The 18,409-nt window shown below is 46.7% G+C and overlaps 1 protein-coding gene across 1 annotated transcript in view; it reads right to left on the reverse strand.

The window, feature by feature from the left end:
* The window catches only part of LOC140425847 (MAM and LDL-receptor class A domain-containing protein 1-like), a 659,308-nt gene that overhangs the window by 366,640 nt on the left and 274,259 nt on the right, over positions 1-18,409 (reverse strand). Inside the window, exons 20-22 of the mRNA XM_072510232.1 lie at positions 18,298-18,385; positions 12,661-12,840; positions 6,913-7,069 (exon numbers count right to left, since the gene is read on the reverse strand). Of these exons, the coding sequence (XP_072366333.1) occupies positions 6,913-7,069; positions 12,661-12,840; positions 18,298-18,385 (425 nt within the window). The remainder of the gene's footprint in view (positions 1-6,912; positions 7,070-12,660; positions 12,841-18,297; positions 18,386-18,409) is intronic.

Raw genomic sequence — 18,409 nt, forward strand, 5'->3', positions numbered from 1 at the left:
TCAGGGTGATTTAACAGTTTGGATCAGAAATTGGCTAGCTGGAAGAAGACAAAGGGTGGTGGTTGATGGGAAATGTTCAGACTGGAGTCCAGTTACTAGTGGTGTACCACAAGGATCTGTTTTGGGGCCACTGCTGTTTGTCATTTTTATAAATGACCTGGAGGAGGACGTAGAAGGATGGGTGAGTAAATTTGCAGATGACACTAAAGTCGGTGGAGTTGTGGACAGTGTGGAAGGATGTTCCAAGTTACAGAGGGACACAGATAAGCTGCAACGCTGGGCTGAGAGGTGGCAAATGGAGTTTAATGCAGAAACATGTGAGGTGATTCATTTTGGAAGGAACAACAGGAAGACAGAGTCCTGGGCTAATGGTAAGATTCTTGGCAGTGTGGCTGAGCAGAGAGATCTCGGTGTCCATGTACATAGATCTCTGAAAGTTGCCACCCAAATTGAGAGGGTTGTTAAGAAGGCGTACGGTGTGTTAGCTTTTATTGGTAGAGGGATTGAGTTTTGGAGCCATGAGGTCATGTTGCAGCTGTACAAAACTCTGGTGCGGCCGCATTTGAAGTATTGCGTGCAATTCTGGTCGCCGCATTAAAGGAAGGATCTGGAAGCATTGGAAAGGGTGCAGAGGAGATTTACCAGAATGTTGCCTGGTATGGAGGGAAGATCTTATGAGGAAAGGCTGAGGGTCCTGAGGCTGTTTTCATTAGAGAGAAGAAGGTTAAGAGGTGACTTAATTGAGGCATACAAGATGATCAGAGGATTGGATAGGGTGGACAGTGAGAGCCTTTTTCCTCGGATGATGCTGTCTAGCATGAGGGGATATAGCTTTAAATTGAGGGGAGATAGATATAGGACAGATGTCAGAGGTAGGTTCTTTACTCAGAGAGTAGTAAGGGCGTGGAATGCCCTGCCTGCAACAGTAGTAGACTCGCCAACACTAAGGGCATTCAAATGGTCATTGGATAGACATATGGACGATAAGGGAATAGTGTAGATGGGCTTTAGAGTGGTTTCACAGGTCGGCGCCGAGGGCCGAAGGGCCTGTACTGCGCTATAATGTTCTATGTTCTATGACTCTCGTTCACGAAATTAGATATAAGTCATGCCTACCTACAGTTGGAGCTGGACCCTGCCTCCCGGCCATATGTAACTATTAATACACACCAGGGCCTGTATGAATATACATGGTTGCCCTTTGGGGCTATCCACAGCCTGCGCTATTTTTCAATGCTTCATGGAGGGCATCTTGAGAGGTTTACCGCGTGTCGCTGTCTACTTAGACGACGTTTTGATTACAGGGACATCGGAACAGGAACATTTGGAGGCTGTCCTTAGGCGCTTTTCAGAGGCTGGAGTCCGTTTACATCGCACAAAATGCGTCTTTCAAGCAAAGTAAGTAGTCTACCTGGGTTATCGGTGGACCGCAAAGGTTTGCACCCCGTCACAGAGAAGGTGCGCGCAATTCAACAGGCCCCCACCCCGACTGACACCTCGCATCTTCGTTCTTTTCTCGGCCTCGTAAAATATTATGGGAAGTTCCTCACCAATCTGGCAACTATGCTGGCCCCGTTGCACCTTCTGCTAAAGAAGAATCACACCTGGGTTTGGGGTCAGACGCAAGAAACCGATTTCCGGCGGGTAAAACAACAATTGTCGTTGTCTGGGTTACTAACCCACTATGATCCAGGTAAGCCTTTGCGCATCATGTGTGATGCATCCCCGTATGGTATTGGGGCCGTCCTGTCCCACAAGATGGAGAACGGGGCCGAGCGGCTGATAGCTTTCGCCTCCCGCACATTGACTGCAGCGGGAAAGAAGTACGCGCAGGTCGAGAAGGAGGGCCTGGCAGTGGTCTTTGTGGTGAAACACTTCCACCAGTATGTGGATGGCTGCCACTTACCTATCGTGACTGATCATTAGCCTCTGCTGGGACTTTTTCGAGAGGATAAGCCAATACCGCCCATTGCTTCTGCACGGATCCAGTGCTGGGCTTTGTTGCTCGCTGCCTACGAGTATTCTCTGGAGCACAAACCAGGAACGCAAATAGCAAATGCCGACGCACTGAGCCGATTGCCTTTATCGACCGGCCCAATGTCGACCCCCACGACCGGTGAGGTGGTTGCAACCCTAAATTTTATGGACTCCTTGCCTGTCACGGCATCACAGATCCGTGAGTGGACCCAGACGGAGCCAGTCCTGTCAAAGGTTCGGCACATAGTCCTGTATGGTGGACAGCATAGACAGCTCCCAGGCGAGTTGCGGGCATTTTCCTCCAAGCTCTCAGAATTTAGCAGGGGACGCGTGAGATTGTCCGGAAAAAGGACAGGAGCTGATACTAAGGATTTTGCACAATGGTCATCCAGGTGTGACCAAAATGAAAATGCTGGCCCGGAGTCATGTCTGGTGGCCAGGCCTCGACACCGACATTGAGAAGGTGGCCCAAAACTGCTCCATTTGCCAGGAACATCAGAAGCTTCCGCTTGCATGCGGATTTCGCCGGCTCTTTTCAAGGATCCATGTTCCTTCTATTAAGGAACATTAGCTCCCGCAGAACTCCTAATGGGCCGGAGACTTCGCACCCGCCTTAGCATGGTTTTCCCGGATATTGGCCCAAAAGTACGCCGCACTCAAGAACGGCAGGGACATGGTTTTCCTCGGCATCGGCCGATTCGGCAGTTTGCGCCCGGTGACCGAGTGTTCGTTTGAAATTTTGCTGGTGGTGCCTTGTGGGTCCCTGGCGTTATCTTTCACCGAACAGGCCTTATCTCTTACCAGGTGCAAGCCCAGGGTCGTCTCCAGCGCAAGCATGTAGACCACGTTCAGGCCAGAAGACCAACTCTTCCAAAGATTCCCCGCTCCCGGAGCTCATTTCTCCAGCCACAGAGACCACCACAGTGGAGAGTATTCCGCACAATCTTCCTCTGGTGCCGCACTCGAAGCCTACGCAGGTCGTTGCAGAACCGCGTGGAGATAGAGACGCCGAGGTGACGGAGGCAGCGGACTCCGACTCCGAGATGGAGACACAGGACGCCTCAGAGAGGGAGTCCTCAGGCCCACGGGCCATGGATGTACAACCGTTACTCCGTTTATCACGGAAGCGCCGTTCTCCGTCTCGTTACTCGCCGCCCGATGCAGCGCCTCGTGCCTGGCCTGCGGCAAAACGAGTCCGACACCCTCCTTCACCAAGGTCTTTGGTGGATTCCTTGGACTTTGCGGGGGAGGGAATTTATAACCTGCCTGCTTACCACTGGCTGGGGACTAATGGCAATCCCACAATCCTTTGTGAGTATGAGCTTCCCCAATGAGGGGGGTGGAGAAATCGTTAGTATATTCCCTGCATAAATAAAGCTGGCCAGTTTGGAACCAGCTAGAGAGGAGTGAGCAGCAAGGGAGCTGCTGCTGTATATATATGTTAGTGTAAATAAATGTTATTTCTTTCTAACCTTCAACTCGTGCTGGATTCTTCGTGGCCCTCACAAAACCTGTCATCACAGGAAATTATGCAATATCACGTTACTTGCGACGTGTAAGCCGAAGCAACAACAGGTGTCCATTAACGCTCCCTGTGTGCAACCACTCTGCCTGGCTTTGTTTGCATCAATCTTGAAAGGGATAATGTACCAGGGCAGGGAGAGTTAATCATTTAGTGTGCTTTGAATGAACTGACAGTGGTTGGATTAATTTTGGAGGTTCAAGAAGAGCACTCTTGCTTTCCTGGTCCTTCGAAGAACAAATAAAAAACAGATTTGCTGGACTGTGTTCTTGGTGGGCCTTTTGACAGATTGTTAGTGAGACTGCTCTCCATCTGGTATAAATGGGGAAAATGTGCTGATCGAAACGTGCAGGTGAGAGTCAACCACCAAGGTTCAAATTTAAGCAGCTTTCCATTAGTTTCAGATGGGAAGGCAAGATCTTTGTATAGTTACATCAGGGTCATAGGGTGGCCAAGCTGTCCACATTTCTGATTAACTTCATTGCAGTATTAATGTAAGCCTACTTGTGACGCTAATAACAATTATTACTTTTTTTCAATTGCTGGTCCTCCATTTTATAGATGAGAAACGGGTGGTGAGCAAGTCAAATTTGCCCCTATCAAGGCTTGCAAGAGAATAAATGTTGCTTTTGTTCAATTACAACAAAACTGATATCATCTTCTTTCATTCCAAACAATACAGATAACTCCAGTTCTAGAAATCTCCTTTGTTTAGTTTAATGTCACTTGGCATTGAGGTTGGCTTGCCAACATGGACTCCAGGGCCGGGATTCTCCATTCGCCGTCACTGCGATTGGGGATCCTGAATGGGTGGAGAATGGAGTGTCCCCTGAAAAATGAGTTTAGTGCCAAGCGCCAGACCCACTGCCATTCTTCACACCCTACCGCCAGACATAGCACGCTGCCCATCCTGCGCCGGTGGGAATATATAAATTCATGATAAGCATGCACAAGCATGCAATTAATGGTGTGGAAGCCTGATTCTTTCATTCAATTTTAGAAACGCTCTTGCTATGCGGAACAACACCTCACCACATCAAAGGAACTAAGTGCTTTCTGCTGTGAGAAAAGAGGAAGTGAAATCATTTAGCTCCTTTGATATACTCAGGCACTGTCAATCATAAACTGTTTATCGACATTGTGGTTAGCATCAAAGCAGTGGTTAACTCAAGATGCATTCAAGCATGAAGGGAAAGATAAATAAACAATCCACCAAACCGTGTCTGAACCATTAAACTGTCAATCACAGGCTAGTGAAAGGTGAATTGAAAATAAGTTTTGCATTTCAAAGATTGTCCGGGGATTTTAAGCCTTTTCAAGTGTTGTGGGCTTTCCAGGAAGCCTCTGCCAGTTGTAACAGCTGCTGTTTTGAATGCTTTGTCTGAGGGAGAAGACATTAGGAAAGTGAAAGTGTTTCTGTGTTGATTTTTCATTGGACTGTCTGGACTTCTGTTGTGGAGGGTGGGCGGGGGTGGGGTGGCTGCTGGAAAACGTTGTGATAGGCCCGCTCAAAATGGTGGCCTGATATCAAACTTCCTATGGAATTCGGCGAGTGTTCCACCATGCATACATTTGCATAGTTATGGTATGAGACTCGCACTTGGGCGCTGCTCCCAACGTCAGCGCAAATTTGCCATGATTCTCCAATAGGGGGAGCACATAGATTCCTAAATGGAGAATCCTGGTCCAGGTTTACATCTCAACACCATCACTGCTTATGCAACAATCAGCATCTTTTGGACTTAGGCACAGCCAAAAAGGCGGGATCATTTCCAGGTCTGCAAACTGATTGACTAATGGGGGTGCTTAGCCATGGCATTCGTGTTCAAATATGTCAGGATCAATGATGCTCTGCTTGTAGACTCTGTGTTCGCGGTCACGCCGCTCTCAAGTTGGATCTCAGCATTCACCCTTTCTGCCCTGTGTTTGGGCGTGTGGCTGAGCAGAAGGCAGCTTGTTTTGTCACTGGTGTGGCTCTTGTTGCCATTGGTGATGGTGTGGCTTCTATCCTTGCTCTTCAGCACAAGTGCAAGATGGAGTTGCATAAGCTGCTTCCATGTCATGGTGAGGTTTGGCAGCATACAAGTGCTGCTGAAGGTGAATAAAGTCCTAACCAGGTGAAGTGACTGCCAACAAGTTGACAATCACCTGTCAAGTATTGATGGCACATTCTGAGACATAAACATCAGTTTCTCAATGGCCACGCCTGGAACTTCAATGTAATTGGTCAAAACATTTGCAGCATGTTAGTTTCACTGACGGAGTTCTTCCTCCTGTTATTTTGCCTTGTTGACCCTGGTGAGTTACTGTCAGGTCGGATACAGGTTTCATTCCTGGGAAATCCAGAAAGGAAGGTTTAAGAGTTCATAATTGGTTTTTAATTACCTGAATAACTTACCCAACAGGGGTTCTCTGCTTACATTCAATATGCAGAAACACGGAAGAGGGCATGGTGATGTCAGGGTCCTGACCCTACATTGATTTCAGGGGATGTTTTTTCTCGGGCGAACTGTCTCCATTTTGATTCACAAATTTCAGTTCATCTGAGCCACAGAAATCTATCACGCCTAATATTTTCCAGCTCCTATCTGAGCCATCCTTCAGTTTCTCTGTAAAGCAGGCTGAGGCAGTCTTCTATACACTGTATACGTTGCAACTTAATGCTGTGTTCTCTCCGATTCTTTATAACCCTTGTGTACGGCACGGTGGCACAGTGATTAGCATTGCTGCCTCAGAGCTCCAGGGACCCGGGTTCAATTCTGGCCTTTGGTAACTGTCTGTGTGAGTTTGCACTTTCTCCCAGTGTCTGCGTGGGTTTCCTCTGGATGCTCCGGTTTCCTCCCGTAGTCCAAAGATGTGCAGGTTAGGTGAATTGGCCATGATCAATTGCCCCTTAGTGTCCAAAATGTTAGGTGAGATGGGGTTACTGGGTTAAGGGGATAGGGTACCCTTTCAGAGGGCCGTTGCAGACTCAATGGGCCGAAAGGCCTCCTTCTGCATTGTCGTGATTATATGATTCTAACTGCTTCAAACGTATTTGCATATTTCCTTAAATTAGGAGACCAATACTGCACACAATACTGCTGACTTTGATCTTTACCTAGAGTTTGGGTTGGTTAGCTTAGGTGGCTGGACAGCTGGTTCATGATGCAGAGCAATACTAACAACGCGGGTTCAAATCCTGTACTGGCTCAGGTTAGTCACGAAGGCCCCACCTCCTCAACCTTGCTCCTCGCCTGAGGTGTGGTGACCCTCAGGTTAAATCACCACCAGTCAGCTCTCAAAGCAGAGGACAGCCTATAGATCCTCTGGGACTGTGGTGACATTTACTTAGGATTCGGATTAAAATAAAAATATAAACTCAAGGATAGGATTCATATCAATTTTACGCCAAAACATAATATAATCCATACGTTGTGTGATCAGTGGTTGGTCTGTTACCCACTTCTCCTGGATGTATACCAGACCCTTGTCCGTTGAACCACTGAAAGATATTTTCAGCTGCTGATGAATCTATTTGCTGTTTCCAACCACATGTGGTCCCATTATCGAAATCACAGGTCTTACCAACTGTGGAGAGAAAAACATTAGAATTTTACCATTGTAGCCTGTGGCTCATTACTATTGTCACATACAAAAATGTTCCTGCAGCATTCTATGTAGAGTTTGGAATAAATCTAGTTACCACTGGAATTGTTGAACAATCTCAGCATGATTCACTTCAGCACAAGCAGTGTGAAACCACCTCGAGGAAACAGTCTTCCATTGCTTTGGCTTCACTTTACTGCAGATTGTATATTGACAACCATCTGTGAAATTTTCAAACTCGGTAAGGCTTTCTTTCTTTATTCGTTCATGTGGTGTGGGCATATCTGTCAAGGCCAGCACTTATTGCCCATCCCCAATTGTTCTTGAGTAGAGTGGCTTGCTCGGTCATTTCAGAGGGCAGTTAAAAGTCAAATGGGTCTGGAGTGACATGTCGGCCAGAAGCAGAGTTCCTTCCCGAACGGTCAGACTTTATTAATTGAAAGCAAATTCCACCAGCTGCCGTGGTGGGATTTGAACACAGATCCCCTTGGGCATTAACCTGGGGCCTCTGGATTACTAGACCAAGGACATTAACACTATGCCACTATGTCCCTTGAGCAAAAGATTGACTTCTCTGCAGTGAAAATTTCACATCATTTGGATGCTAAGTGGAGTTCTGCATATGTATATATGCCCAGTGTTTCAATTTCGCTCACCACAGCAGTGCAAAACGATCAGAGCAATTCAATGTTTGTGGCTTGTGTCATGTGAGAGTACCTATAAGAAATGGGTGTTTATAAATGGGTGTGTATATTAATATCTGTAGTGCGAGTACCTTTAAGAAATGGGTGTTTACTACTGCAGTGATGTCAGAGAGTGGGTGGAGCTGGGCTGTCTGTCAGCTTTTTACTTAGTTTTTGAGCAGGCTGCAGGGTGTGTTTTAGTTTTGTTTTCAGTGTTGGAGCTGAAGCCAGACCAAGCAGGTGTACTGCTGTTCTCTCTGCCATCAAAAGACTATCTCTTGATCATTTGGTGAATTCAGAATTATAAATGTTTTCAGTAGTGACTTTAACCTGATGTGCTTCTGATAAAGGTTTTGTTTTTAAGTCTTATGGATGTTAAAAAAGAAAGCTTAAAGGTTTACTTAGTGTTGTAGTCTTTGGAGGTTATACTTGAATTAATGGTTGCTAAGATGTTCACTGTATGTTTTAAAAAGGTTAACTTGTGTTCATAGAATAAACATTGTTTTGCTTTAAAAAAATATGTTTCCATTTCTGCTGTACCACACCTGTAGAGTGGGCCGTGTGCTCCCCCTACCACAATCTATTAAAAGTTGTGGTCAGGTGAACTCCATGATACACTTTGGGGTTCTCTAAATCCTGGCCCATAACACTTGCAACATTTTAAAAGTCTGTACCTATGTCAAGCAGAAGTCAGGGACAGTACTGACATACAGGGTTAGATTTATGGACCCAGAAGTGCAGTATGACCAGTTTTACTCTTACCAGATTGGTCATTGAGCCTGGTCAACATACAGGGTGCGAGCTTTAGACATTGGATGTGCTTCGATATGTATTTTCCCGGGGTGCCTAAAAAATTGGTCCCGTGGGGCAGAGTTTTCACCTTGATATGGGCCGAGAATGGAGTTAGTCACATGAACGTACAAATTAGGAGCAGGAGTAGGCCATTCGGCCCCTTAAGCCTGCTTTGTCATTCAATAAGATCACAGCTGATCAAATCATGGCCCCCAACTCCATATTACTCCTGAGAACTTTTGAAAGTGATAACAGCAGAACTCGAACCTTAAATCTTCTGATAACATCATGACCCACATCAAAGTCAGGCGATTTCTCCTTTTGATGTAAATTAGTTGGATGTGTAAGTTGTGCCATTGGTTGGCGTGCCAGTTTGTCAGCCCCATCATTATTCTAGAGGTAAGATTGGCATTGGAAGGGCTATCCACCACAGGAGTGGGTAGCCAATTAAGGCAAGCTTCAGGCCAATTAAGATCAATTATTAGAGGGCGACTGGAATTTTTCAATTGGTCTGTGGGCCCCCCAGCATCAAGACTCCAGGATGTCATTCCAGCCTTCCCTGCCTACCTGACCACCACATAGCTGTCACCACAAGCAACTCTCTGGTGGGGTTGCTCCCCATAATGCTGGCCTAGCAGTGTTGACCATTTGTATTTCAAATGCTTTAAAAATGCTGAAAGGGTCAAGGTGGACGCTTCCTCTCTCTATCTGTTAACTACAACTGCAGGCTTTATCTCCTTTCATACAGAAGGACATCCTATTGGCTCCAACTTAAAGAGCTGACCCACCATCCTTAATTGGATGATGAGCATGTCCTCTGACAACTATTCAACAAATTCAGGGAAAATCACCACCAGATGACTGCTCCTGTCAGTTTTGGGTCAGGTATCCCATTTGGCCCTGATGTCAGAGTTCAGACCCAAATTCCAAATCCTGCCCTCAGGGTTTAGTGGGACAAAATGATAAATGGAGAAAAAAAAGAAGAAAAATGTAAAATACGTTTAAACAATGGTGGGGAAATAAAAGTTAATTTAGGAATATAAAGAAAAATAGAGTAAAATTAACAAATGAGAAAAAGATCTGAAAAAAATCAGAGACTAAAGGAAAGCAAGAGAAAATTTAAAAATGGGACAGAAATATGGGGCGAAATTCTCCCCAAACGGCGCGATGTCCGCCGACTGGCGCCCAAAACGGCGCCAATCAGACGGGCATCGCGCCGCCCCAAAGTTGCGGAATGCTCCGCATCTTTGGGGGCCGAGCCCCAACATTGAGGGGCTAGGCCGGCACCGGAGGGATTTCTGCCCCGCCAGCTGGCGGAAACGGCCTTTGTTGCCCCGCCAGCTGGCGCGGAAATGACATGTCGGGGCGGCGCATGCGCGGGAGCGTCAGCGGGTGCTGACAGTTTCCCGCGCATGCGCAGTGGAGAGAGTCTCTTCCGCCTCCGCCATGGTGGAGACCGTGGCGGAGGCAGAAGGGAAAGAGTGCCCCCACGGCACAGGCCCGCCCGCGGATCGGTGGGCCCCGATCGCGGGCCAGGCCACCGTGGGGGCACCCCCCGGGGTCAGATCGCCCCGTGCCCCCCCAGGACCCCGGAGCCCGCCCACGCCGTCTTGTCTTGCCGGTAAATAGGTACTTTAATTTACGCCGGCAGGACAGGCAATTTATCGGCGGGACTTTGGCCCATCCGGGCCGGAGAATCGAGAGGGGGGGGGGCCCTCCAACCGGCGTGGCCCGATTCCCACCCCCGCCGAATATCCGGTATCGGAGACTTCGGCAACCGGTGGGGGCGGAGAATGACGTCCATGTTTTCTGATTGTGGCCTCAACTTCACCTTCCTGCCTGTCTCCGACAGCCCTTGACTCCCTTGTCGATCAGAAATCTATCTAACCCAGTCTTGAATCAATTCAATGATCCAATCTCCACTGCTCTTTGTGGAAGAGAATGCCATAGGCTAATGACCCTCTGAGAGAAAAAAATTTCCTCATCTCTGTCTTCAATGGGAGATCTCAAATTTTTAAGCAGTGTCCCCTAGTTCTAGATTTCCCTACAAGAGGAAATATTTGCTTATCATCCACCCTGTCAATTCTCCTCAGGATGTTATATGTTTCAATAATATCACTTCTCATTCTTCGAAATTTTAATGGCTAAAAGCCCAACCTCACAGAATTGTTACATCTCAAAAGGAAGCTATCAGGTCTGTGCCAGTTCTCCAAATGAGCATCATGGCTTAGTGCCATACTCCTGCCTTTTTTCCGTATCCATGCACATTATTCAAATAATCATCTAATGTCCTCTTGATTGCCTCGATTGAACCTGCCTCCACCGCACTTTCAGGCACGCATTCAAGACCCGAACTGCTCGCTGTGTGAAAAAGTGTCTTCATAAAATAACCCCTTCATCCAGGAATAAATTGAGTGAACCTTTACTGAACTGCTTATCATAGAATTTACAGTGCAGAAGGAGGCCATTCGGCCCATCGAGTCTGCACCGGCTCTTGGAAAGAGCACCCTACCCAAGGTCAACACCTCCACCCTATCCCCATAACCCCACCCAACACTAAGGTCAATTTTGGACACTAAGGGCAATTTATCATGGCCAATCCACCTAACCTGCACATCTTTGGACTGTGGGAGGAAACCGGAGCACCCGGAGGAAACCCACGCACACACGGGGAGGATGTGCAGACTCCGCACAGACAGTGACCCAAGCCGGAATCGAACCTGGGACCCTGGAGCTGTGAAGCAATTGTGCTATCCACAATGCTACCGTGCTGCCCCACCGTGCTTCTAGTGTAATTATATAATTTCTTAAGTGAGGAGATTAAAACTGTTCATAACACTCTAGTTGCAGTCTCACTAAGGCCCTGTGCCACTGTGGCAACACTGCCCTAGTTTTATACTTGATTCCCCTTGCAATAAATGGCAACATCCGATTTGCATTCTTGATCACTTGCTGCATCTGTTTACTAACTTTTTGATGTTCATGTACCAACCTAGATCACTCTGTAACATAGAGTTCTGCAGTTTCTCTCCGTTTAAATATAATACTGCTTTTTATTCTTCCTGCCAAAGTGGACGAGTACACATTTCCCCACATTGTACTCCATCTGCCAAATTTCTGCCCACTTATTTAACCTATCTAAACCAATTTGTTCTCTTGACAACTTACTTTCCTACCTAGATTTTGTCATCAGCAAATCTAGAAACCATACATAAGTTCCTTCATTCAGGTCATTGATATAGTTTATCAATAGCTGAGGCCCAAGAACTGACCCTTGTGGCACTCCATTAGTTATAGCTTGCTCTATTGCCATCTCTGAATCCCCACCATCAACATCCTGGGGGATACCATTAATCAAAACTGAATGGGATTAGCTACATAAATACTGTGGCTAAAAGAACTGGTCAGATGTGGGCATTCCGTGGAGAATAACTTACCTCCTGACTCCCCAAAGCATTTCTGCCATCGACAAGGAGCAGGTCTGGTGCCTGGAGGAATGCAGCACAGCACCACACAATAAGCTCGGCAGTGTCCAGAACAAAGCAGCCCACTTGATTGGCATCCCATCCACCACCACCTTAAAACATTTACTCCTTCCATCATCGGCACCCAGTGGCAACAGTGTGTACCATCTACAAGATGCACTTTACTGACTTGCCAAGGCTCCATTCACAGCAGTTTCAAAACACTCAACCTCTAACACCCAGAAGAACATGGACAGTAGACACCACTGGATGTTCCCTTCCAAGCGACATGCTAACCTACATTACCGTTCCTTCACTGTTGTTGGCTCAAAATGGTGGAACTCCCTCCCTCACAGCATTTGGGTGTACCTACGCCACATGGACTGCAGTGATTCAAGACGGCAGCTCATCACCATTTTCTCTATGGGTGGGCAATAAGTGCTGGCCTAGCCAGTAATGCCCATATCCCATGAACGAAAATAAAAATAAAATGTACATCATCTGATTCTCAAAATATTTATTGCTATCTGTAATTTTCCAACTTTCCATTTTAAATGTGTTTTCTGAAGATTACATTTTATTGTTGAATCTCCCAAATTACCATTGAATGGATAAAAGAAACCAGGATCCTTACCACAGAACAATTCATCTGTCTTATCTGAGCAATCATCTCTAAAATCACACTTCTTGATGATGTCAACACATTGCCCGTTTGTTTTGCAAATAAATTCATTGGCCGTGCAGTTATTGGGTGGGAGTGTTGAAGGTCTTGATGGTCCTGATGGTGTTGTTAGAACTGCTGCTGGTAAGTCACCTGAAGAAAATCCAATAGTTTTGAGTTATTCTGGTTCTGAAAAGGATCTGTAGGCAATCCCCTCTCAATCCCATTCCTCTGCTGGATGTACACTGGATACCTGTTAACCACTCTCTGTTCCTAACATCTAATTTCCACATCTCAGAACTCTAGCTCGAGAATAAGTGATGCTTTTAAACTTCCTGGCGGTCACCAATTTTGATCTGTCATTGAGTAATTTCAGATGAAAAGAGAATCATGGTGTTGTATGCAAAAAGCCAAAAAGCTGATGAACTTAAAGTTCTTCTTTAACAAACTGTTGATATATCTTTATTGAGAACGCATGATTTACGTTCAATGCAAGGATGCTCTATTGATGTCAGAAGATGACAGCTGTACGAAAACTGACAGGTGTAACAACGACTGCTTGTAGGAAAAATGAAGCATTTTTTCCTATAATTTATCATGGTATTGGATTGTTTCTTTCCATGTTGGTTAATATGGGGTTGCATACCTTCTTCGCTCCAGGCATTGCTGAGCTTATTCTGATAAAACAACCCAAGAATCTTGGTCACTTTCCTAAAGCTACTCTTTTTGGCTTAATGCACATTTTTGGGGGGATTCTTTTGTCTAAAGTAAAGAGACCATGTGGAATGGAATCATAGAAAATCCCTACAATGTAGAAGAAGGCCATTTGGCCCATTGAGTCTGCACCAACCCTCTGAAAGACCACCCTCACTCAGACCCAATCCCTCATCCTATCCCTGTAACCCCACCTAGGGGCAATTTAACATAGCTAATCCACCTAACCTGTCCATCTTTGTACTGTAGGAGGAAACCCACGCAGACATGGGAGAAAGTGCAAACTCCAAACAGTCACCCAAGGTCAGAATTGGACACAGGTCCCTGGCGCTGTGAGGCAGCAGTGCTAATCACTGTACCACCTTGCCGCCTCAATATAATTGCAAGTTGTTTTTCTCCTTCTTGTTCCAGCCTGTTCAAGCCAGTACCCAATAGCTCAAACTAGCTGACAGAATAATACAGACTCTTCAGCGCTCTCTGAATAGTGTTAGATTTAATTATCTTCTCTCTCTTTGCTGCTGTCCCAGTTCTTTACAGTTAATATCATACTCATCTTATTAATTCCACACTAAACACTAAAATCTTGATTTTCATTCCGCCATTCACTGTTACCGTGGAAGCGCCAGTCCTTCTGTCCCAGTAAATGAAAGAAGTGGTACAAAAGCATGAGCAAAATCTGTATTGAAAAGTCATTTGCAAATATTGTAGAACTGATAAAAATTTCCTTTGGAGAAATTTGTACAAATCAAAGATCAGTAAATAGATTTAAATTTATGTGTTGCAAAAAGCTATGGAAGATCAAAATAGTTTAAAAGAGGCTTAAAGATGGGACACTGAATGATGATGACTTCATTCGTCATCAATTAAGAAGTAAATTCATAGAATCCCTACAGTGCAGAAGGAAGTCATTCGGCCCATCGAGTCTGCGCTTACCCTGGAAAAGAGCACACCCTCCAAGCCCTATCCCAATAATCCCTGAACCTAACCTACACATCTTTAGACACTAAGGGGCAATTTAGTGTGGCCAATCCACCAAACTTGCATTTCTTTGGACACTAATTGGTTAATTGGGTTTTGTTAATCTTTACTTTTTTATTCTGTGACACTCAAGTAACAATCGAACACCGTGGGCTGGATTTTTCTCTTCAGCTCGCAAAATGCAGGTCCAACTTTTTTGTGGCTTCCAAAACCCACACCTGACTGACAACTGACTTTGTCCGGGATTTTTCTGCTTTCAACGAAGTGCAATTTACAAGCTGTGATTGGGTACGACACTGGCTGGTCTCCAGTACTGGCAGCGCCAAATGAAGTTGAGGCTCTGGAGCTCACTCAGCTGCCCCTCCATCCCATGGAGTAACTCAGGGGCCCACGAGCACCCAGAAGAAGGAGGAAGCATTGGGACCTTTCACTCAGGGGACCTGGGGAGTGACTAGGCTTTCTGAATTCCCTCTTCCTGATACCGCCACTTTTCAGGGACAGTGGGCAGAACAGGGTGATGTGACAACATCAGTGCCACCCGAAACCCGGCCAGAGGAACCCGCCAGAGCATCTCAGGCAACAGGGTGTGGAAGGCAGCAGGATGCCTCCACTTCTGATGTGCATCCTGGGAATACACCTAAACGTAGTGGGAGGGCTCACGGGATGAAGGAGCTTTAAGGGTGAAGGGGCATGGGTGAAGGTAGGCACTGATAGTTGTGGGTCTAAATCATTTGTCACAAAAGCAGAAGTCACCTTATGAAAACCTCTTGTAGTTCACAACATGAAGTCCTCACTTTCTTTGACCCTCCTTCCACTGGAGTGGGTCCTCGCCCCATCTGGAGACAGCTTTTCCCACAGTCCCTCAATGTGGGGCACACGGTAAGACCCACACGCACGGAGAGTTATATACATCCTGGAGAGACTCTATTATTATTCAGTGAACCCTTGACCCTAGCCCCTTATTTCCCCCGCTAGAGCAATGGAACGAAGAAATGTGGCCCCGACCCATACTTTCACATGAGCTGGGGAGTCAGCATGCTGTAGCAGGCAGATCGGACAAGACATATGCAAAAGCTGAGGAGCATCAGAACTTTCCCGACCGCAAGTCGTCATCACCATCCTACACTGAGATGCTAAACATGCAAAATACCCCCCCCCCCCTCCCCCCCCCCCCCCTCCAGGCCCAGCACCCTGATGAGAGGTTTACATGGCGGCCCTCCACCCTTGGTCATGGAGCGGGTCACGGAGGAAGTGGGGTTGTAGAGCTGCTGGACAACATGATGGTCCTAGTGTGCGACCTGGGAATTGATAAGGGCATTCCAGGCCCTCCTGCCCTTGCAGACCCTTGCCCCCACCTGGCCTCCATCCTCCAGCTCCGCTTTGACTCTCCCTCCACTCACTCCTGGACTTCTTCCTCATCAGAGGAGACATTCCACTCCTCCTGGTCTTCTTCATCAAGGACACCACCCCGCTGCTATGCAAAGTTATGGAAGGCACAGCAGACAACGATAGTGAAGAAGACCCCCCTGTGGACTTTATTGCAGGGCCCCACCAGACTTGTTGAGGCAGCGGAAATGCATTTTCAGCAGCCCGATGCACCACTCTGTCAGAAACCGAGTGGCACTGTGAGTCTCATTATAACGGGACTTTGTCTCGGTCTCAGGCCTCTACACAGGCATCATCAGCCAAGACCTCAGTGGGTATCCCATGTCCCCAATGAACCATCCATGCAGCCTGGGGTGACCCGCAAATATCCCAGGGATTTGAAATTGCACAAGCATGAAGCTATCATGCATGCATCCTGGAAAATATGCACACACGTGCATGAACCTCAGCTGGTGGTCACACACCAGCTGCATATGAAGGGAGTGGAACCCCTTTCTGTTAATATATGGAACTGCTTAATACCACCGGCTACAGAGAGCCACATAAGTGCCATCAATGACCCCCTGCACATGTTGCAGACCAGCAATGGAATGTAATCCCACAGCCCTCTCGTCCTGATGGGTCTGGTCCAGGTTGAAATCTATGTAGACAGATGCTCTGGCATAAAGTGCATTTGTGACATCAGGGGTAGATGATGACGAGATGCCACAAAACTTACCTGTTGAGCTCGGGAACGATCCCATAGCGTAAAGGTTGAGAGCTGCTGTAACATTCACGGCCACAAGGAGTGGGTGCCCTCTTCCTCCACATGGTGTCAAGTTGGCAAAAGTGTCACACAGGTGCCTCATTGTCTCCCTGTTGAGGCGGAGTCTCCTGCAGCATATGTTATCCGACAGCTCCATGATGTTCACTCCAGTACTGTAAACCTTCAGTCTCCTTTTTCGTCTTTGAGCTTTGTGTTCAGCTTATCCTGCATCCGGCCCTTGACCCCTGCCCTTTGGCCCCTGGCGCTAGGTTCTCCTCGGGTGCAGCAGCTCATTGCTGCTGATGTCTGTGCTCCTTTAACACTGTTGGAAGCAGAATCCCCAGCTTCACTGGCTCTATCATGAGATCCCTCAGAATACTGCGAGGGTTGAGAGACAGATAGAAAGGTTGGTGTCCCAAGCGGTTATCTTCAGACCCTCCCCTCAGCTTTTGTCCTCCTGGTCCTGGAAGCAGCCATTCCTGCACCTTATCTGGCAGCGAGCGCTCCTTCACATGCCTGGTGCCCTTCCAACTTCATCGCTTGACCAGCTCCAGTCAATGCCCTTGCCCCTTGAGAGTCGTCTGTGGCTTCCCATCTTGTTGTCCCCTTCCTTAATATATAAATCACTGGGGTTCTGACAGGCTTTTTCACCACCTTTCATAGGCAGGGTCAACTGGACACTTCTTTATACCTTGAGGGCTAATGGGTCCTCCATGTCAAGTGCTGGAGTCCGGCAATTATGCTTACACATTCACTCTCGATCCCCTCACCCAACCTTTTATCCTTGAAATATGGGTTTTCACCCATATCCTTGAGTTTTGAGAATGTAGAAAGCTGATATTGTTGGGAGTTACCTCATGATGGCCGTTAGCGTGATGAGCATGAGTCTCAGGAGTGTTAGAGGGCACAATTATTCCCCAAATCAGGGATCTGTAAGACTAAGAGGCACCTTTCTTACTCAGGCTGCATTATCCGAAGATCTCATTGCTGTCAGGTCTTTACACGTAAGACTCCTGGACAGCCACTCCATGAATTCTAAATGATTGCCTGCAGACTGACAAGTAATAAGCCCCCCCACCCCAAACACTCTGAAGTTGGTTAGTGGGACAAGGTGGACAGGGAAGCTCACCTCCTTCCTCCCTCTTGGAGATCATGGCATCTGGTTCCTGTTTTTAGAAAGCAGTAGTAATTTGCGCCCACGTGACACCACGCTGGTGGGTGGGAAGATTCAATGAGGTCTGAAGATGCGACTTTAAACTTGCGAATTAGATTAAAATTCATTAAAATGAATTCAAATCAGGTTCTTGCCGTTCCTGGGCATGAACCTGATTGCATCCTCAGGAAGGGCCCAGGAACATCGCAATTGGAAATCTCGCTGACGCATATGCCATTTTTGACCTCTTGCGATATTTAGCAGCCATTATGGGATTTGCCCCCGTGGCTAATGGACCTGCAAAATCACACACATTACTTTCAAACTATTCTCCTTTTTTCAAATATTGTGCAAGGTCCATACTTAACTCCAGCTGCAGGTTTATGAGGCATTCAATACAATCTTTTTACCAACTGTCTCTACTGGGGTTATAAATTCCTTGATCATTAGCTATACAGTGAGCGATGGCATATTGCCTGCTCCCTTTAGCCACACTGTAGTTATATTTTTTCTAACATCATCTTTCAGTCATAAGAGTAACAGTATAAAGGGCACTAAAAAGAGGTCAAATCCACAATGTCAGTAAATGCCGAAGAAACTACTTCTATAATTGAACAATAAATAATGTACTCACCATTATAGAGAGTACAATCCATGAAGGATAGGTCGTCAATTCCAATATCTCCACCTAAGTTATCTCCCACAGTACCTTCCATTAATATCTGTAACAAAGCACACAAACAGAA

Source organism: Scyliorhinus torazame, chromosome 6 (assembly GCF_047496885.1).
Source record: "Scyliorhinus torazame isolate Kashiwa2021f chromosome 6, sScyTor2.1, whole genome shotgun sequence".
In the NCBI taxonomy this organism is placed as follows: domain Eukaryota; kingdom Metazoa; phylum Chordata; class Chondrichthyes; order Carcharhiniformes; family Scyliorhinidae; genus Scyliorhinus; species Scyliorhinus torazame.